Below are 22973 nucleotides of genomic sequence, written 5' to 3'. Positions count from 1 at the left end.
CAGCACCGGGTTTCCCCTTCTCCCTTCCTCACCTTCATCATCATCCACACCCATTCCTTACACTACACTTACACGAACACTTAACATACACTCACCCTAGTACACAACATAACTCTTCATGGATACACCTCATGCATAACGTGGTCCGCCGAAGTGGTATGCAATTTGAAAATGGATCACAGCCCTACCATCTATCCGCAGTATATGGAACTCGAATCACCCAAAGTGAAGTGGGTAGGCATTAGACACACACATATATTTAATTTTCCTTAGAATTATTAATCTTGCATTATTTCCCTTAATGTTTGACTCTGAAAGTCAAAAATATTTCAGCTTTCTACACGTGAAAACCTGACCAGCTTCATGGTATAGTGTCAGAGATTCTGGCTACAGTTCATGAAGTCCCGGGTTCGATTCCCAGTTAGAACACAGGAAAAAGTGTTCGTCTATGGTCTGGAGTTTAGGTTAAGTTTAGATTTAAGACCGCTCCTAACACCACATAATCATGATCATTCTTCCATATTATCGGGATAATGTAACTCTGCCTTCCAGGCACCCTAACCTTAGAAGTGGATTACATGTAATTCACTGCCAGGAAGGGTAAGTAGGGGGAAGGGGGGAACATGTGAAAACCACATGGCTGGTATTTGACAATCATGTGTCATTAAACATTTTCTTTCCAAAAACATGCTATAAGTATTATACATAATTGTCATCTTTAATGGTTGAATGCTTATCAAGTGTGCCGTTAGAGCTTAAGTTTGTGGATTGAAATCCAATCAAGACAATAGCTTTTAAGATTAATAGTCCATAGTTTTCTTGAGTGGGAAGTAAGTCTGGGGTTTTTAATTTACTATTAAAAATATAAGTCTCTCAATGAGAGGTTGCAGGACGAATTCACCAGCTGTTTCTCACTTAATAAAAATTAAACTTCTGTAATTCCACCTTACAAGTGTCCTTATCTCAGAATTAGAATTCTGATCACTGCCCCCCACCCAGTAGAGTTGGTTGACCATAACTGGAGGTAATAGGAGCCAGCCAACCATGTAATGTATAGGCCTACTTTGTGTGTGTCTTGCGTGTGCACACACCCTTGTTATTCAGGATACATTGCACAAAGTATATAGTTTTTAATCCTCTAGAATTCTCCTCTAAAAGGATCTATTTAACTGTTGGAAGCTTCTCAGTCTGAATAAGAAAATGATCTTTCTATTGCCATACACACACACACACACACACACACACACACAAGTGTTCTGCCCATGGGCAGGTCTTTCACTCCAAACCCAGCATTCTCCAATCTTTCCTATTTTCTGCCTTCCTATAATCCACATAATATGTGATATAAGATATTATCTTAATGTCGTCTATCATCTGATATCTTCTTTTGTCTCGAACTCTTCTCCCATTCACCATTCCTCCCAGTGCATCCTTCTTAGCCAGTGATCCAACCAATTCCTTTTCCTCTTCCTGATCAGTTTCAGCATCATTCTTTCTTCACCCACTCTTTCCAAAAAAACTTTATTTCTTATTCTGTCCGTCCACTTTACACGTGCCATTCTTCTCCAAATCCACATTTCAATGCTTCTATTCATTTCTCTTCACTTTGTCATAATGTCCATGTTTCTGTACATACAATGTCACACTCCATCAAAATACTTCACTAGTCTCTTCCTTAGTTCTTTTTCCACAGGTCCACAGAAGTTGCTCCTTTTTCTATTAAAAGTTTCCTTTGCCATTGCTATCCTCCTTTTGACTTCCTGGCTGCAGCTCATGTTACTGCTTATAATACATCCCAAGTATTTGAAGCTGTTCACTTGCTCTACTGCCTCATTTAGAATTCGCAAGTTTAGCTTCTTTATTTTTCTTGTGACAATCATGGTCTTCGTCTTGTTTGCATTTATCTTCATCCCATACTGCTCGCAGCTGTCATTTAGCTCCAGTAGCATATCCCTTAGTATCGGCTTCTCTTCTACCCATATATATATATATATTTATATTACATACCGGTATGTAACATATTTTGGAACTACGAACCAGGATTTTTCTTGGAATAATGTTACATGTTGTACTAAATTTCGTAGTTTCAGAAAAGTAATTTGAGCTGAATAATTGCATGCATTTCGCTAAAAAGTGAAATGTCTGTATACACGCCATTGAAACATACAGAAGGCAGGGCAATAGAGCTATTATGTGTCGTCATTTACCCCCAGAAACCACATAGTACTCGTTTTTTATTGGAGACTAATTGGTCAATTTTAAAATGTTCACATTTAGCCTAAATTGAATTGTAAATATCAGATGATTGACGTGTTAACTTATCATTATTGTGAATCATTCCAGTTTTTTCACTTGTTGTAACACTCATTCATGTTTGATTTGATGTGAACACTAAATTTTACCCATACATCATTATTACTACAGTAGAACCTCTATTATCTGTAGTAGTGAAGGGGGTGGACTGAACTGTTAAACGAAAAAGATTGGATAATCTATACCATAAAATATTTTCATAAATTAAGCATATAATACTTGGTTTCATAATTTGAAATTCCTACCATACTGCAACCATTGGTGTTTTCATACTACACACTATACAATGTCATGCTGGTTATATCTAATGAAAACAGTGAAATACAATAATACGTACTACTTTGTTTTATTCTATTAAATTGCGCGTATTTCTAATGCCAATCTTGTATTCTGATGTGATATGAGCCACAGTTTTTCCTTACCCAAACAGCTCAATACGTTTTGTTTGGACATTTTGCACAGAATGACTAAATGATGCACAGGTTTTCAGTTGTGTGAAAGTTCTTGGAGTCATTTCTTTCAAAGCTAATAGTGACTATTTTACAAGTTGTGGAAAAACCTCCTCCCAAAAGTTTTTTTACTGCCGGTAACAGTGGCATTCCTACTACATACTCATAACTGTAAAGGCTGGTAATCTTCTGTAGAAAAAAATCCGTGTTAACATATTGTACAGTACTTAGTATTTTTTTGTAGGAAAAAAAAAACATAGTGAGAGAAAGACAGTCGGATAATCCACCAATCGTTTAATAGGGTGAACAGTAATCGAGGTTCTACTGTAATTGAGAAACTTTGTATATTTTATTTTCTTTTTAGTTTGTTTGTTTGTTTGTTTTTGGTACATATTAACAAGTGGTGTTTCATTCTTTGCAGCATTATAATAATGTGATGTAATTAGACCTACAGAGATAGTCTGTAAAGCAGTCCTGTACTCTAACTGTATTACTGTCAAGTATTCACATCATTTGTTGTTCTGATGTTCTGTTACAGTGATTATTGTAGCTAGGTCTTAAATGGATTGCTCGAAAGTTAACCACATTTTGTATTCTGATCATTTCTTCATTATATTCATATTCAGTATCTTAAATTGATGTACTTTATTTCTACTTCAAACTAGCAGTATATTGGAATTGTTATCTGTTGAAACTTTATGAATGTTTTTTTTCATGAAATATTGTCATCACATTCAAGAGTATTGTGTAGGATTTCTGATTGCTGTACGAACACAAGGCAACTGATGAATTCACCAGTGATATTAAAAATGTGCCCCAAATAAAAGTGACATTGTTTTCTCATACTTGACTGCGGTAAGACTAAATTTTTTGCCCCATTGCATAATGTTTAGAGCTGTTAATAATTTATATTATTTTCGTAGCAATTTGAGCAAATTAAGATTCAGTGAGTTTAGTAACGATTTTTTATTTTTAAGTTAAGAACTTAATTTGTGAAAGTCTACCCAACGCTCACTGAAAGCTCACTTAGGTCAAATCTTGTTCATGACCATATGTTGAACACCTCTGAAATGACAGGTTTAAATACAGAAGAACAAAAAAAAAAAAAAGAAAATGAAAAAAATTTGTCGGTTTTTTTTTTTAAGATGTGTAGTATTTTTAATTTCTCGTTGTTCCTTTTGTGTACTCTAGAAATATTTACATTTCTAGCTATAGATAACTCTGCAATAGTTGCATGATACTGTATTGTAAACCTGTGAAAGTTTTAGTTTCATATCTATAAAGTAATTTTTCTTTAATTTCTATAGAATTTGTAAGTTAAGTGGCCATGGAAGCAGAACTTCACCCTTGCAAACTCTGAATCAAATATAGCTACTGCCATAAATCGTGATTGCTAAGTCGTAGTGAGGTTTAAAATAGTCTGTAAATATTATGCAGCTTTTAAAAGTGCAAAGGAGAGGGCGTTATGCTGCTATGAAAGTTTCTATTTCTATAGTGTAGGCTTGTCTTTTGATTCCTTGTGAAAAGCATTTCAAATGCTACTGTTCTCATAATTTTCTCGTAATTATTTTTTCCTTTCTTTTATTCATTGTTTCATCTTTTTTTGTCGAATTCCTCCCTCGTGCTCTTTTTCCTTCCCTTTTATCATTTCTTTCTTCCTTTACGTTTTCATCATCTGTTCCTCCTCATCCTCCTTTTCTACCTTCAGAAAGGCTTCTCTTGTGTAAAGTTGTCTGCTTCGTGTCCAGTAATTAATATGTATCCTAATGTATAGAATTGTTATTGGCTTGATTTATATGTCACAATACAACTCTGTAGTCTTAGGGATCGGTCTACTTAAGAACAAAATGTTATGCCTTCCAGGTAGACGATGTTTTTAAAATAGAACTCTGATATTGGTGTAATATTCTGAGTACTTTGAGATTGAAGTTTCATTCACTTTATTTTTATTACTTAAACCAGGACGAATAGAAGAAATAGTGTACGCACTTCTATGCTTTCCCATTGTTGGTGACAGACCTGACAACTAGTGGCGCTTCGATCGCTAGGATCTATTGGTTGTCTTAATCAGACATCTCGAAAATATATTTCTCGCGCGTTTAATGATGAAAGTTGCTAGGGGTTGTTAATATGCTTTATTGTTGAGGGTTTTGTAGATGTCTTCAATTTGTTGTGCTTTTAATTAACCAATGACAAGAATATTGTGTGGTGATTTACAAAATAATTACAAAAATGCCGTACTGTTTTGTTTTGGGTTGTAGATCAGAATGTAGTAGGAATAGTGTGAATACCACTGTGTTGATTGACAGATGTTTAGTGTATCATGTGGCCGGTTATGTAGTAAATCATTCCTCTAAGTATATTGCGTGTACCCTCTGTGCTCTTCGGCAGGAATGTAATAGGTCTAAACATTGTGCACCTCTCACCCAAATCAAAGACTACCGATCAGGTGGGAACGTCAGTTTTTTAACCCATACCTCCCAAGCTGTGTATGACGTAGGCCTACTTATTCAAACATAATTGAAAATTAAAGAAAAGATTAGCTCAGCAAGTGCAATTTGGGATATCTTGTAACTTGACACCATTGACACTCTTTCGATCTAGTCTTCGAGAGCAGGTTGTTGCAGAGAACATATCATGGATATTATTCCTATATTAGTCTACCACTACTTGAAGTGCCAATTCTTCTTCAGGACAAAGAAAATCCGAAGATAATTACAAGCTTGTAAATCCGTCAAGTCATCTCGCAAACTCTCAAAGGTAGCAGGCAACTAATCATGGTGAGTAATTTAATTCATTTATAGGCACGTAAAATATCATTAAACTTTTTATTTACTAACATTTTGTAGGTTTTTTCTATCCCTGAATTCGCAACTTGTTATGAAAAGATTATTTAAATACTGAACTTATAATTGTTTTCACAATGTTTCAGATCCCATTGTATTTTTTGTTATGAACGTTCATAATAGTAGTACTTGATAGAAGAGTATTAATTATGTTCAAGGGACTATAAAGGCATTTCTTAAGTTACGAATAGCCGGGTTAAATGGAAGAAATTTACTTTTAAAAAGGACTACATTCAGCGTAATAAGTACTGTGAACTCCTTCCAAGTCATGCTAATAGCGATAGCAATGCCGCATTGCGGCGGATCCATGTAAACTCACAGAGTGCGTACACTATTTCTTCTATTCGTCCTGCTTAAACTGAAAAATGTTACAACACGTGAGTTGCAAGTTCATTGTGTCTCGTTAAAATATTTCTTAATGTAATACTTTATCAGTTACCAGTTTTCCATTTCACTGTCATCAAAACACTTCGATATTTTTGCGGTTATTGTTATATTGAGTATTACTGTACAGCACAATTATGCAGTTCCTAGCTATGGGCATGAGATTTTTATGTCTCTTGTTTAATAAGAACGAAAGAGACATAAAAATCTTGTGCCATAGCTAGGTACTCAAACTGACCTCATCAGCTTGTATACAGTCTTGTATTCTGGTGTGATACGCTGCCTTGACTTGTCTAAGTGTCTTGGGAGTGACATTATGACATCCTATAGTTACTGTTCCTCAATTCGGTGAGAGTTTGTGGACAGTGCTGGTACATTACAGATTTCATATGTTCCCACAGAAAAAATCCATAGGGATCTGATCTTGGGAACGGAATGGTCATTCTATAGGACTCCAGAAGTCATTTCGAGATGCGTTGCACTTACACAGCAGAAATAATATTGGAGTGCAAGAGGTCAAATGACTTTATTGTCAAATGCCTGGCATTAGAAAACAACAACAACTTACACAGTAGAAAAATATATTGGTGCACAATCTTACTGAAAAAATCATGGTTCAGCATCATAACATCATCATCCAAGTAGTCCATCAGGTAGCTCTATAACATTTGCTGGCATGTTTCACTGGTGACTCATGTTGCTTTTATGATAAAGGCTTTAACATTTTAAATTAATTTTAATTATGATAATATAAAATTTAAACAATCCTTATGAGATTATGTAATACTGAAGGCTTAGTTGATATACGTTTGGTGCAGGGAAATATTGGTGAAGTTCTGCTTTAAAACCTGAAGCTTTGCATGTCACAGGAATCGAGATCGTTATTTTATGTAAGATATTTTTGTAAATAATATTGTATACAGGTTATTTATGATGGCAGTTGTACCTTCTTAGATTCAAAATATAATTGTCGTGGTATAGTAGTTGTATTTGAGGAATTTGAAACGCAGCAGGAATTCTCTTTAGAGCAGTACATATTTTTTTTCGTTGAACTCTGATGATGTAAAAACTGATGAACCCTTTACTGAAATGTGCACTATACAAAATACTGTACAGAATTTAATTGATCACAAATATTAAAAGTAATACTTAAGTGTGAGCTTTATCATGTTGAAAACATAGTTATAAGTGGAGTGTGAAAATTGTGATGAGCAGTATTGTCCTGAGAATGGAGTGGTCCTTGAAAGTTCACTGTGGTCTCTAAGATAGGAAAAAAGAATTTAAAGTTGTGTGATTTACATTAGAAAACTGATGGGTGTCTCTTACTTGATATTGTTGCTTGAGAATTCCATTATTTCTTTATAATGTGCACTATGGTAACACTCTTTCTTGGTTAGAGCTTAAGTTAATTTAATTGAATTGATTGTTCCACAAGTGTTTTGGTAGGTATTTCCATGTGTATACAAACATGTAGATACAGTCTGTGTCAGCTGTTGAATGCATGGTGGGTTTAACTCGCAGGTTACAATTTTATTACAATATGTACATTCTGGTATATCGGTACCATATGCTTCAAAAGTGTGACAAGTGAAAGAACGCCATTCTTAGAGATTTCTTTATCCAGGTTGCATTCTGTAATCTTCGTAATAATCATATTCATCTAACTCTTGGGATGATATCTGCCATGTATGTACATTTGGGTCATGATAAATTATTAAAAAGACGCACTTCATTATATAAGAATTTCATACTGCTGTGCATAGAAAGGAAAATCTAAACAAGTGCAGTAGATATCAGTGTAATGGATCTCAATCAAAATTTGTAAATTTGTTAAATTATTTTCTCGGCCAAATAGTGTATGTAGGCATATACACTTTCAGGTAGTTAAAATAGACATGAATATGTACTTATTCAATAAAGTTTGAGGAGTGAACAGTTTTCAGCAAAGAAATTTGCATGCCTTGCATACATAATTTGAGAAGAATTGATCTAACTTTTTTAAAATTCTTCATATTGAATAATTCTTTTCGCGCACATTGGCAAATAATTTATTTTAACAATTTCTTTTATTTTCACCTGAGCAATAAAATACAGAATTGTGAAGAAAAAAAAACTTAATTTTAGTGAATAAAATATTTTTAATACTCTTAGCATGCACATTGTAAGTGTTTATATTATATTTAATAGACTTTTTATAATGTGGCATGTCCATTATATAGGCTAACAATAAGTTTAAAATTGTAACTTTTCACATTTTTGAATCCTGTTGTGGATAGATAGATAAACTTTGTTCTGTATTTAATATAATTATCTTCAACTAAATCATCTTTTCTTCATAATTTCTAACATTCTGAATCTGAAGAAGAGAATATAATTACTTAATTATGAAGACTTGGGTTTTATCGTTAATATTTTGTATTAGATTATTTCCCCTCCTCCCCACACAAAGCTTCAACACAGTTTTATGAGTTCTCTTTTTGCATGTTAATCATTGACAATCGGGTACCTGCAGAGAAACAAAACTTCAAGAATACTGCTTTGCTGCATTTTAATAAAATTATGTCAAACAATTGCAGAGGAAAGGTGTACATTGCAGATTTAAACATGACTGTTGTCTGTAGTCAGTAATTAAGTCGACTAAATAGCTTGTTATTTTAAAGCATGTGGTACATACATATCTTAATTTTCGTTAAATGTCCTTTGCATCATGTGTTTTGTTCTCTTTTAATAAGACTGTGGTATAACTATGCTTTATATAAAGGGGATGTATTTATTTTGTTTAATAAATTAAACTGTACTGTAATACTGTACAGTTACACCCTGGAAAACTGATATTAATATTAAGGCATTCTTTACATCATATTAGTAATAAATATAACATGTTTAAAGTTTTACATATCCAGTCAAAATTATCTGTGTAACTTAGAACATTTTCACATCCATCTTCCATGAATTATATTGCATTGTCATGCTAAAGAATAATTCAGGACCGTCCATAGACAGGTGTGAAGTCCAGTGTCGTCATCAACAATAACACCAACACCAAGCTCCATTCTCTTGAGGCTTCAGTTTCAGAATAAGTAATTTCAGTCCGTAAATTGATTTTAACAAATTTCTGAGCGTCCATACTCATGGTGATTTATAGGAATATACTTCAAAATAATTTTTAGTCGTTTGATAGAGTATAATATGATGCAGTAAATTTAGTTCCTATTCATTCATTACACTTTCTGCCTTCCAGGTAAATTATAAGTGTCTGATATCTGTTACTGTTTCGTGATAAAGTAGGGCTATAAAAAGGTAACAGTAAAAAGTAGTATTGGAACTTACATCGTTGTTTGTTTACAGAAGAAGAGCACAACCATTTCCATCCTCTACAGATGAAAAGAACTTCAGCATGCATACTACGGCTTTCATAAATTACGTGTTTGTACACTGAATTCCATTAATGCTTTCCCATTCCTTAGTTGTACTGACAAAAATCTCGGTATTCTACCCCAACCCCTGCCATGTATATGCAGCTTGACTCGTCTGTATTGTGTATTTCAGTGATGTTATGCTAGAGTAGCAACCATGCCATCATCACAAATTAGAACTAGTTTGTGATGTGTACCAACATTTCAGAGTGCAGCAGCATGCCACTGCTCATAGGTACTAATCTATGAACGGTCCTGATAGTAGCATATATTTCTGTGTATGTTTGAATTCAAATATAAGGAGTAGTCTGGGCAAAAGCTTGAAGTTTGGAAAGCTTTATAAACATTCTTTGCCTTCGTGTAATTTACAATATTTTCCGTGAAACAATCATGCATTTATATGTTTTTAGAAAAAGTTACCTCCCCCCTCCCCAACTTAAGATTTTTGCCCATTTTAACTGGATGTAATTGTGAACCTCAGGTAAATATTGCGAAATATTAATTTTAATAATATTAATAATCCCTTTTTACATTGTATGATTTTATATTCTTGTGAAAAATGATGTACCATAACTTAAAGCACTTCTAGTAAATATTTATATGCACAGGTAGCCCCTGTTTATGTGATTTGTCAGTTTCTACATAAAATATCCCCTTGGGTTTGCAAACACTTATTCAGGATTTTCAACAGGGGAAGTATTTTTAATTACCTATAATAGGAGAACATTTAATAGAATAAAAAAAGGCAATATACACGTAAATCATTTCAGGATTATTATCGGTACTTATATTTATTGTCATTTGTTGATATTTTCCAGTATCGAAAAGTAAACATATCTGTTTGTACAATGTAAGAAAAACAAGTTTTCCGCATAATTCGGGTATTTTCAGAACCTGTAATTTTGTTACGTGAAATTGGCGTCATTAAACTGAATTTCATTGGACTCTCTTGAAGTATTTTTGACAAAAGTTGCATACCTTGTCATTGCTGGTATCTATGTAACGTATTCAAGTTCCTTACATAAGAAAGTCAAGAAACGAGTACTATGGTCATTGTTTAATTTTAAAATATGTAATTGTGTTTAATTGCGATTTAATCACTAACTGTAATAAAAGGGACTTCAATTAGCTGTAGGTGGGCTAATACGATGATAAATAACAATGTTTATATTTCAGAAGGCCTTTGAGATAGTGGCAGTGCCATTTAACTAGGATAATGCAAGTTAGGTTGAATGCTAGAAGTTAATTCTTCTTACGGGAAAATAATATAAACTATGGCTACCTGTCTTTCTTTATATTAGTGAAAATAAATATCTCTGGTATTGGTAAAATCCATTTCGAATGTTACAAATGATTAGATAATTTAAGGCCTACCAAGTTAACATATTATAATACTCTGGTGCTGAAATATTGTAGCGAAAATAAATAAAAATAAAGCTTGCATATTACATTTTCTTAAATTATGTTTTGAGTGTATTGTTTACAAAACTGGTCCATATAATATGTTACTTTAAAATACTGCAAATTTTCATTTGATACCGGTACATAAATGATTCTGATTTCTTTATTTAAAATGTGTTATTTGTAATTTGAAATATAATATCCGTGTGATGTGTGAATACAGTATGAATAAATTAAATTGCAGTACAATGACCCGTACATTATTTTAATTTAAAGTAGCCAATCATCGGTTTCAATTGCATATCAATTGCCATACCTATACCTCCTTTGCATTTCTGTATCATGTAGGAGTTTTGTAATTGTGTTACATTTTACGTTTATTACAACATTATGTTTATCATGTAAATTACAATATGTCGAATAATTTCGACAAGTTTGTAGGAACATGTAATGAACAAATCAGTAAATTTCTTAATTTGTTAGTTCACGGCCAATACATAAGTGTGGCAATACATATTTATTTTTTATGGTGTAGCCGTTGTTAGTTTGATCTTTACATATAAATTTTTGTTGCTATGCAGGAGTGATGCTGTAAAATTTAGAAATTAAGTTAAAAGATACTGTAGATGCCACAATAATGAAAAAAATTGATCAGATGTTTGAAACGTTATACTTGATACTTAATTCTTCGGAATTAAAAATAAAGTTATTAGCTGAATGCAAAATTGGTAAATTTTATTGGGAGGAGAATTCGTACGTTGCGCGAAATTTTCATTTCCCATGTTATCAAAATCTTTACCGTATGTATTATTTCTTGCATAATTATTTTTTCCTCCAGATTTTATCATGAACGTATGGACTTACGGATGAAATTGTATCTTTTAATTAATACAGCATTGTATAGCATTTCTATGCTTATGTTGTTTTACATTTACTGCCTAAATTTGACGATGTTCGTACAGTTGGCTGGACTGACATTTCAGAAACTTCGTTGAGACATAAGTTTATTTACATAAACATAACTTCAAAATATTCGTGAAGGGTGTATGATGGAGAAATTTATGGATTCGTGAAAGTACTTCTGAATAGTTCTGCGACTGAAACAGTTACTTCCTTCTTTTTGCATATAACTGGGTGTGGAGAACTTGTGAATTTTTGTTACAAAGGCTATATAACCTCTACATTGTAACTGTCGAGATGCCACCGAAATTTAAATTTCAAGAAGGTATAGTAATTTAGTAACTTTCTTAATCTGAATATGTAGAGTAATATGTGCAATATATTAATTTGTATAAGGTGAATTACGATACCATTATTTTGTAGAGAATGTGCTGTTATTTGGTCGTGTATCATACGCTACAGCACTGGCAGTGCTGTTCATAATTTTGAAATGTGCATTTAATGGGACGATATAGTGCATTTAGTTCAGCTTGTAATGGTGAGTGAATTTTGTCATTCTGAAAACTAGGCGTACATATTAATATAGCCAGATAACTTACTAGTTTTTTTATACCCAAATAAAGTGAGTGTATGTAGCCTAATACTTTTTGTCAGTCATTACTGCTCTTAATATTTAAATATTCACAATTGGATCAGTTGTAGTTCTAAGCACAGATTAAGATAAAAAAAAATCAAGTAAGAAATGCTACAATGTTACGGTCTTTCATGTTTCTAGACAGGAAAGTAATAAGTAGGATTGCTGGTGCCTGTAGTACTTCAACCTTGTTGACTCTTATCATACCGGTAAATCCAAGTTGATTAGTCGTGAGTGCTGCAAATGTTAAGTTTTTACCGTTTACCATATAGAAAGGCGATGGCGATGAGTAAAATTGTAGAAAATAAGGACTTCTATACTTTATTAGAGTTTATTCTTAACAAAGGGGCAAATATTTTTGTGTAATACAACAGTTCTATAATGAACTAGACAGTACATAAAAGAAAATCGTAGCAAGAAAGAAAAGCCTGTAGGCAAAAGACAACGAATGAAACATTGGTAATTTAGAAAAATACGTAATAAGTAATAGACATAAATGGTTAGCAAAACCTAACGTAATGGATATTAACTTTCCAGTGTGCCCAATATTAGCGGATTTTGAGTCTGATATACGTAATGGCCTAGATTCTATGATCTAGGGTAGCGGCAATGCTCGGAAATGTTCTAAGTGTAGCGAAATTTAGCAAAGTTTTTCCAAAATTCATGTTACTAATTTCAACTTTGCTATTTTTTTTTTCTAAAATCTGCAATATTAACTTCTTAAACATAAAAAAGACGGGATTCTAAGATCCCCTGTAATTGTGTGAAACGTTTATGCTTTCATTTGGGTGCTATTGTGATACCTGTGTTTTTGAAATTGATTTGTTGGAGAGCCGTTTTTTTCTCTCTTGTACGGAGGAAGAACCCGAAAACTTGCACTGCAGCCTGAGGCATATTGTGCTTACCATTCCTATTCTGTGAATGATTAGGTAACCAAATGACCGCACTCTTGTACAAATACAGCATGTTGCACTGATGATAATATGTTAATTTATGATGGTGAAATGAGTCCGAGGTCCAATGCCGAAAGTTACCCAGCAATTTTTCTTCAATTGGTTGAGGGGAAACCCGGGAAAAAACCCCAACCACAATTTGAACCTGGGCCCGCTCATTTCATGGCCAGACATGCTAACCATTACTCTACAGCGGTGAATTGGAGAACTAGTAGTATGGGTCTGTGGTAAGAGAAACTATAAGAAATATAATTCGTGCAATAAAATAAACAAGCGACATCTGAATAGTGTGATTTAATCATTGCCGTTTCTAGGCAAGTGACATGTGTTTAAATTTAGGTAACATTTTATTAATTTGATTTTCAAACATAAATGTTTAATTTATATATATATATATATATATATATATATTTATTTATTTATTGTGTAACTTCCATGTTTTCCATGAGCTAGTGCTCATATAGGTTATTCGTTTTCTCATGAAACCAAATGCATGCATGCATGCATAATAGCTTATAGTAAGAACCATATGGGGGGGGGGGGTTAGTTTGCTATCTAGTTACAAGTGTAAGGGTAGCAAGGGAGGGAAGCTTCCCAGTTCATTTTTTCTTCCCCTCATGTGCAGGTAGGTTTCACGAGATAACGAATGAACTGTACTGGTACTTGAAATCATGAATAGAAATTATAAGATCAAAGAAAAAAAAAATCAGTGCTAGTCTAATAGTTGTACATGCAACTATATTGCAAATAAATTTAGTTGGTGCTATTTTCCAGTTCACTGGTCTAGAATACATAGAACTAGCCTAAATTTTCAATATGTTTAAAATAACTGATTTAATAGTTACGGTATATATTATGAGTTGGATCAGCGAGCGCTGGTCAAATTTGCCTCTTTTCATTAAGCTAAATTCAAGTTTAATTCGAAATTAGCTAAATTACTGAGAAAACTAATATAGATAATAAGAACTCAAGCATGTCCTATATATTTTGCTTTGAAGTAAAATTAATATTGAAATAGGCCTACCATATTAAAATAATAATTAATAATGTAAAGGTAAAAAAAAGGTAAAGGTAGCCCCGTAACATGCCATGAAGGCATTTGGGGGGCATGGAGGTAGAGCCCCATGCTTTCCATGACCTCGGCACTAGAATGAGGTGGTGTGGTCGGCACCACGCTCTGACCGCCTTTTACCCCCGGGAAAGACCCGGAACTCAATTTTATAGGAGGCTGAGTGAACCTCGGGGCCGTTCTGAAAGTTTGGCAACAAGAAAAAATCCTGTCACCACCTTGGAATCGAACCCCGGACCTTTCAGTCCGTAGCCAGCTGCTCTACCAACTGAGCTACCGGCCACCCATAATTAATAATGTGATTTTACTAATTATATCTTTATAAGAATATTAGTTACATTTGATAAATGAACTGTCAAAGGCAGATAAATGAAGCAGAAAGATTTGCTCTCATAAATCACTCTTCTAATAGCCAGGTAGCTAATGTTGAGAGTAGGTCTGTCATCATCATCATCATCATCATCATCAGCCATACAGGTTATAGTGTCAGAAGGGCTGTTACGGTCCACAAAAGTTTTCAGCCCATCTCTTCATTGGATGTCCAGTTGATCTCGTGCCTCTAGGTAAGTAATGCAGCATTGCATGAGGGATTTTCGTCCTAGACATACGCCTCACATGCTGACACAAATAGGTCTGTAAATTGATAAAGTTAAAAAAGAAAATGTAAGAGATTTTCAAAATTCAAAAGAATGATAGTGGACACATTGTGGCAGATATACAAAGTAGCCTTACATTTGCAGTTTTTGTTACAATCATATTTGTTCAATACTGTTTATGCATATTTATTTATACTTCACACAGTTTAATCTCGTAAGTGCTCAAATTGACCTCCTTCAACATTGCAACATTCTTCAAACTTTTTCATAACACTTGATACACAGTAAGATTACATGGTAACATGAGGATTGTTACAACCCAGTAGCCTACACTCAGTTCTGCCTATTCACGTGACCTGGCAATTTGAAAGAAGCCTCATCTGACCAGATGATCTTATCCAGAAGGTCTAGCTCCAAATCGATTTGGTCACACATCAGTTTGCAGAACTGCAATCAACGATTGGGGTCATCCTCCAAAAGATAATGCACCAGTTGTGGACGATATGGTTTTACAAAGTTTATGCATTAGGCGTCATAAGGATGTTCTTGGTATGAAGAGTTCTACAGAAGCACGTCATGTAGACTTCTTTGGACTTTTCACAAAAGTTAGAGCAACTTTCATCTCATTTTCTTCAGTCATAAAAGTCATAGGACAATCAGATTTCGGTAAATTAACCACCAAACCTATGTTTTCAAATTTATTTCTTATGTGATAAATTGTCTGGCGTGAAGGTGGGGAAGTGTTAAAAGCTTCTTGCCATGCTATTCACACCTGCTCTGCATTTTCATACTTCCAATACTGCTTTAGTATCCACCTTCTTTGCTCTTGATTTAAATTGTTTGCCATTGTTGATATTTACCTGTAACATAAAAAACACAATAAAAATCCAAACCGACATTGATAAATTGATATAGAATATTGGTTTTGAAAAATTAGCCTAAAAACGTGAAATCAATGGTGCAAGGCTATTTTTGGCCCACTCTGTATAAGGTTTAGTTGACTGGTAGCTGCTCTTAATTTGAGATAATTCATATAGGTATATAGCCAACTCTTACCGATAAGAGAAAGGTTTGCTATCTTGTATTTGAGAAGCTAATAAGTTGTAACACGGTTAACCAGATTCACATTGATCAATGCGTCCAGCTCCGGAAACTCGTATGGCAAACGAACTGTTGGCCAAACAGACATTATTACCTGAGTTAGAGCCCCATAAAAATGTAATTCTTTGAAACAGATATCAGTATGAAAGAATTAAAAAAAAAACGTCAAATTAGAGTATAGGCCTATAATGAGTCATTGACACGAAGTATAATTCCATACTTTGAAGGCCAGTGAGTGCATTATATGCCGAGTTCGAGCCCTGTACATTTATAATGGACCCACATAAATAACAGTAGTCCTCCAAAGAAATTGCAGGGAAAATGTGAAAATTAGCATACATAATGAGAATATCAAAGTAAAAATCGATAGTTTGAACCAAATGAGGACATTATTTCCCGAGTTCGAATCTTGTACACTTGTTAAGTCAAATAGTATGTGTATGAAGGAAGTGCAGAAAAATATAAATATAAATTAAAAATAAGACATAATAAATCACATCTTTATTTTCCAACAACGTTAATTATAACAGAAAATCGTAGTCCCTAATATTTGTTCAATATCTAAAATCGTAGTGGAATATTAGCGGATTGTGAGTGTATAGTTGGTACCGGTAACACTAAATTTCCATACAATCACAAGAACATCTGTGTTCAGTGGTGAAGCGAAGATGAATATATGACATGTGAGGTTAATTTAATTATATACTCTTGCAACCCTGTTTGTCACATGGAGTAACTTTTTTTTTCATCTATTGTGCTGAGGTGTAGAAAAGTCTCTCTCTATAGCAGTGAAAGCAGCTGATATTCGACTATACACAGCAGATGGCAGCACTGCCTACTTTGCGCGGGACAATTTTGAACTGAACTGACACAATTAGAATCATTGTAAAATGTATTTTGTGTAAGATCTCGTAAACCGTAATGTGTTTTTTTAAAATCCCTTTTAAACTCAGGAAAGAGACTCAACAATGATATGATTATCCTAAATAAATAAGTCAGTTAATTGAGTATGAAGTCATTGTAAAATTTATTGGAGGTGCTTACTCAGAAACGGAAAACCACATTCAAGTTTTAATGTAATTTATGTTGAAAGTCCTTCATTACAACAAACGACATTGTTAATTGATAAACATAAGCACTCTGTTCATAGTCTGTTTAATCAATAATTATTTCATTATTAACAACACCACCATTTTCATGAGGACTAATAAAATCTTAACATGTTGTTCCACAGAAGAGTGGTCCTTTTGTGAATTACGTTTTTATAGCATATGTCTGTCTGCGAAATTCATTTATAGTGATGAACTCATTTGCTATTTCATCAAAATCTAAATGCGGAGCTTCTTCTCTGTGAGAATGATAGCTAGCTTACATCATTCATTCATGGTAGACCTAGTGTAGGATTTAAATCTACAGAGAGAGGGCAATCATCGCTCAGCAGTGTAGGTAGACACTGGTATTGTAAGAACTAGTCTCATGAACTTAACAAGTTCTGGTAGCATATTACGAAGAAAAGCTTCTTTCCGAAGGAGATTAAAAATAGCCTGAAAATCTATGATGTGGTGCAGTTTTGATCTTGCAATATTTAATAATATGTCCCTGTGTAAAAGTAACCTCTTCTTGTCCAAGTCATCTCCATAAAATGAGAGAATTTCTTCCAGTTCCTTATCACTGACATTCAAACCACCAATTACTTAGAAAATTCTGTGTATAAATAATAAGCACCCCCAGTAATTATTTTGAGGATGCTCAAAATGCAAAGCATCCCCAAAGTCGGCGCCTATGTATGAAATATCAAACATTTCACTTATCAAGTTCAGAGAAGACGTTGAAAATGTTGACCATATAGTTGCAAACAAATTGCGACTCGTTTACAGTTATTTTCGAACATTTTGATTAAAGTTTCACTTGTTATTGAATTTATATGACTTTTTTGGCAGAGTTTTAACCCTTCAATTGTTAGTGGATTGCTGTGATACACTGACGATTTAGCTGTATCCCCAGAAAAATAATCTAGTGGTGTCAGGTCCGGGGATCGTGGTGGTCAAAGTAAGTCTGAGAAGTTCATTTCTGCAAAAACTACTTCCAACAGTTGCATAGAGCGATTCGATGTATGAGATTGTCTTGTTGAAAGAAAGCATTTTTGTAATTTTGGTTTCGTTTAGCGATCTATGAAGAAAAACAAAATCCGTGAACCTCTGAATTTACTGAAGTGTAAAAAAATATTTGCCCAATATTCGCGATTTTGATATTGCAATTCATGCTCTAATTTTTTGGGTGTGGAGCAATGTTTTTTTCTTCTTCTTCTTCTTTCAGTCATGAGGATTCTCAGATGAACAAATGCGTGCATTTGGGAAATTTACATATCCGCAAAGATGAAATCAAGCTTCATCTGTAGAAAAAGTCTGTCCAGAACTTCAACTTCACAATAGTTAATTAATGAGCCATCCTGATCTTGCCAGAAATATTCAAAAGTTTTATTTCCTACTCTCAAAATTAGAGGCCTCCCACTTCTCACGACATCTTGCACTGAACAGATTTTACAAAATTGATTGATTAAATCATGGATATTGTCGCGATGTGACAATTTTGAGTTTGGAAGATGTTCTCTAAAGTGTTGCTTTACATTTTCCACATAGTTTCCACCATCTTGGAAAATAAACTAGAATAATAAAGTCTGTACTCTGTAGATAGCATATTGAAGAAAAGGAATTAACAGTTCCACATTATAAAAAAATTCGCTACAAATTACACTCTCAAACTTATACAGTAGAGTAAACTCGTCCACAAGCACTTATCAACTACAAATTTATTTAGTCCCACATACCCGATCAGCTGAAGGGAAAAGTGGAAGCTTGTATGGATGATGAGTAGACAAGACAGCTCCCACACATACCAATGTTACTTGGGATGTAAATGACCACAGTCTTCCATACTTACTGGAAATAGACTGTTCTAACACACTGTATCTTGTGAATAGCTCATAATACTGAATAATATTATTGAACTTCTTTTGTTTTAGGAGAGAAAGTTCTCTGTTTTCATGGTCCCCTAATTTATGAGGCAAAATGCTTGGAGGCAGAGATGAAAGACAAGCAAATTAGATACTACATCCATTATGCTGGTTGGAACAAAAGGTGCAGTCACGAAACAATTATGTAGGGTAGAAAATGTTGATGGATGTTTATTATATATGTTTAATAACAATATATCATTTCAGTAACTGCCATTGGAATTAATTTAAGGTTTTTATAAAACTAGTGAAAGTAATAGTGATAGTACAGTAAGCTTTGTCAATTTTGGGCAGTGATCTCCATTGTTTACACATATACCCTAGAGGGAAGTCTATAACAAACACCTGATTTACTCACTTACTCATCTGCTGCATCACGTGGTAAAGTAGTAAATACAGCACTATTAGGAGAGCCGAGTATGATAAACAAATGTAAACTCACTATCATGTCAGGGGCTCTTAACCTTTTTTGGCCAAGACCCAAAGTCAACTAGGTGCTCAAGTTGCTCGACCCATGGGTCTCTTTTGTAATTAAACAATGCTAATGTAATAATACCATATAAATAAGTGTAGACATTGTTATTATTATTATTATTATTATTATTATTATTATTATTTAGAAACAGTCATTATCATGAATAATTTCGAGGGAAAAATTGTTCCGGAGCCGGGTATCGAACCCGGGAACTTTGGTTTAACGTACCGGGTTCGATACCCGGCTCCGGAACAATTTTTCCCTCGAAATTATTCAAATCAACTTTACAGGGAGTTATACCTGAAAATCTTGATTTGCAGTCATTATCATGCTTTCATTATTGTTCGTAAAGGTGTTCTGAAAAGATTTATCATTTTAAATGACATATAAATCTTTTTATTAACTATTCAAATTAACACTTCTTTTTAAATTGATTTTTTTTTTCTGGGGGAGAGGGAACTATGGTTATCCACCTCAAAAATTTTATCAGTCTCATGTGTATGCACAAACAACAAGACTCATTGAGTTCTCATCCATATTAAGTGCTGTCTCTAGATACTTGCAAGTACTATTTATGCTCTGCTACCATGCAAGTGCTTTATTTGAGTCTCACTGGTTGTTCAATGCATTTGCTATTGAATTCTTGAATGTAAGTGCAATCACTGTCAGCTTGTAAACAAAAGCTACATGAGGAATGCCATTTCACTACTTCTGGGTAGAAATCATTCTTTGTGGAGAAAGTCTTATTTGTGAGACAAGATCTGAGCACCATATGACATACATACAATGATTCTGTCAAAGTCTGTTATCTTCTTCGTATCCCAGCTCTGTCAAAGTTGTCTATGCTCGTTATTCTCTTCATATCCTAGCATTGTTTTCTGGTAGTATTCACCTCTAAAAAAGCCATGCACTACGTATTCTGACATATCCATTGCAGACAGCATTGCAGTGAAGAAATTGGCGTAGACTTCCTCTGGAAGACTATATAAAGCCTTTCCACAAACTGATGTACACATTTCAAAAGTGTCTGTACGAAAAAAGTGTGATAGTCGAGATATCTGTGTGTCATCTTCCAGAGCAATTGTAGAAATTTAAATATTGCTTAATAGATTTTATTTATAGATATTTAACTATATTTCACTAAATACGTGATTACACTAGACTCTAGCTAATATGGTCTCTCAAATATCTAACTTCCTTCTAGTGTACTTCCTATCACTTTTGCTGTAATAATTTTCTGAGAAATTTGCACTGGTGCCGTGTTTTATACTATATTACTTACACATGTATATACTTACATATACACATGCCAGCCACATGTGAAACGTTCCAGTTTTAATTTAGAAGTGCAAGTTAATCTAGCACTCTTGCTAATCCAGCACTCCTTTGTGCAATAAATGACCGGATTAGGAAGAATCTACTGTATTATAATTAGGAAAAATCTCTGTAAAAACCAGGTAATCAGTCGAAGCGGGATTCGAAGCCACAGCGGAATACTGCTTCAGATCTTGAATCCAAGTATCTTAATGTTGTTTATCATCTGATATCTTCTTCTGCCCCGAACTTTTCTTCCATTTACCATTCCTTTCCATGCATCCTTCAATAGGCAGTTTCTTCTTAGCCAGTGACCCAGCCCTATTTCTTTGCCTCCCCAATGGAGTCCTCAATAAAATTGAGTGTCTCCCCATTGGAGTCCTCAGTAAAACTCTCCTCAAGTGCTGGATTGGACGTGATTGGTCAGCATTTTGGTCACCTTGATCACTTCATGTAATCTACTAGGAATTTTTCCTATGTGTTTGTCTATGTTAAGAATTTAATTTACACTGACACTGAGACTGTACAGGGCTTACAAATAAAGGATACTTATTTACTTTCCCCCTGCTTCATTTTCTGGGTCGAATTTCCTCACGTGTTGATATTGATAACATTAAGATGTCCATTGTTCACTGCCTGATTGTTATTTGCATGGGAAGTAGTTTTGTATAGAATCCTTTCTACTATGTCGCTCTTAAGAGTCATTTCCGAATCTGTTAAGAGCTGTATTGTTGTAGTACCACATATCCTCATAAGTAAGTAAATTAAGTAATTAGGGTTGTGATTGCACACAACTGAATTTGACTTCTTTGTGTATTATAAGAACGGTATCGTTGTATTGTCACATTGTGCACATGTCAGTAGTTAACTAAGACTATTGTTTTTTAATGTTTGCAGCTGGGATGAGTGGGTGCCAGAGAGTCGGGTGCTTAAGTACAATGAAGCCAATGTTCAAAAACAGAAAGAACTCCAGAGGGCGCACAAGGCAAATCCACAGTAAGGATACTCGATACAATAATGTTTTTGTGGTATATATGTACGGAGTGGCCCAAAAAAGTACTTTAGTAACATTTTGTACACAATGATAGATTTATCGTTCAACTATGTGCTCTACATGCCTTCCACCATTGTGTACGACATGTTCCATATGGTTTATCATCCTAATGACCATAGCATTACACTGCTTCACTGTTAAATTTTGCAGAACTATTTCGATGTTTACACGAAGTTCGTCTACACTACGAGGAATAGATATGAAGCATTGTTCTTTCTCCCATAAAACCACGTCACACAACGTCAAATCAGGACTTCGTGAAGGATGTGGAAAATCTAAGTGTCTAGAAATCAGCGAACCGGGAAACAACTGTTGGAGTAGGTGCCCATTCACATGACGAGTATAGGAGGTCCATCATTACAAATTGACAAATATATCATATCAGTGTTGTTCAGCACATAAAAGTGACCAAATTCCCCTGAAAACTTTCAATAAGTTGCTCCTTGCACATTTCTGATGTAACGTTTTTAATGTTATACGTTGTGCATGATCTGCAGTTATCTTTATATTGGGCCATCCTGTAGATGCACTACAAGTAGAATAGTTAGTGTATCAACTTTCTATACTCAGTAGATCTTGTGAGTTTTGAGGTGAGTAAATTGGATTTTGAGGTAGGCTTCCTTTAAGTCAGTCACTTCTGTCATTCTGATCTTACGGTTTCACTATCATTTTTTTCCCTCGTGGACTCCGAATATCCCCTACAGTTTGAAAGATTAAACAAATAATGACCATTCAGAATACTGCCAATACCAATAAGCAGATAATTGGCTTTAAATACTAAGTCAGGTCACTCAATCATTACATGTTTCACTCATACTTATTTGAATATAACCCTCATTTTGTGTCAATAGAATTGAGATGTTCATCATCTTTCTAACGTAAGTTCATTGTTAAATCTCACCAGTCAGGTCAGTCTGTTTATATTCTCATAATCCAACAAATGATTTTATTCATATTTTTTGTTCTCTTTTAATTTTTAAAGTGAACTTTCTTGACTGTCCTAAATACAGTAAAATTCCTTGTATCTGGGACCCAAATAACCTGGGCAATACCAA

The 22973-nt window shown here is 34.1% G+C and overlaps 1 protein-coding gene across 2 annotated transcripts in view; it reads left to right on the top strand.

Moving 5' to 3' along the window:
• The first annotated feature begins 11745 nt into the window (after positions 1 to 11745).
• Positions 11746 to 22973, top strand: part of MRG15 (MORF-related gene 15) — a 30528-nt gene continuing 19300 nt past the window's right edge. The window contains exons 1-3 of one of the 2 annotated variants that reach the window (XM_069821217.1): positions 11746 to 12034; positions 19085 to 19199; positions 21762 to 21860. In XM_069821217.1, the coding sequence (XP_069677318.1) occupies positions 12007 to 12034; positions 19085 to 19199; positions 21762 to 21860 (242 nt within the window). In that variant the 5' untranslated portion in view covers positions 11746 to 12006. Of the gene's footprint in view, positions 12035 to 12782; positions 12803 to 19084; positions 19200 to 21761; positions 21861 to 22973 lie in introns of those variants that run through there. The other variant, XM_069821218.1, reaches the window with a different exon arrangement.

This window comes from Periplaneta americana, chromosome 3 (genome assembly GCF_040183065.1).
Source record: "Periplaneta americana isolate PAMFEO1 chromosome 3, P.americana_PAMFEO1_priV1, whole genome shotgun sequence".
In the NCBI taxonomy this organism is placed as follows: domain Eukaryota; kingdom Metazoa; phylum Arthropoda; class Insecta; order Blattodea; family Blattidae; genus Periplaneta; species Periplaneta americana.
This window is presented reverse-complemented; position numbering and strand designations above follow the sequence as displayed.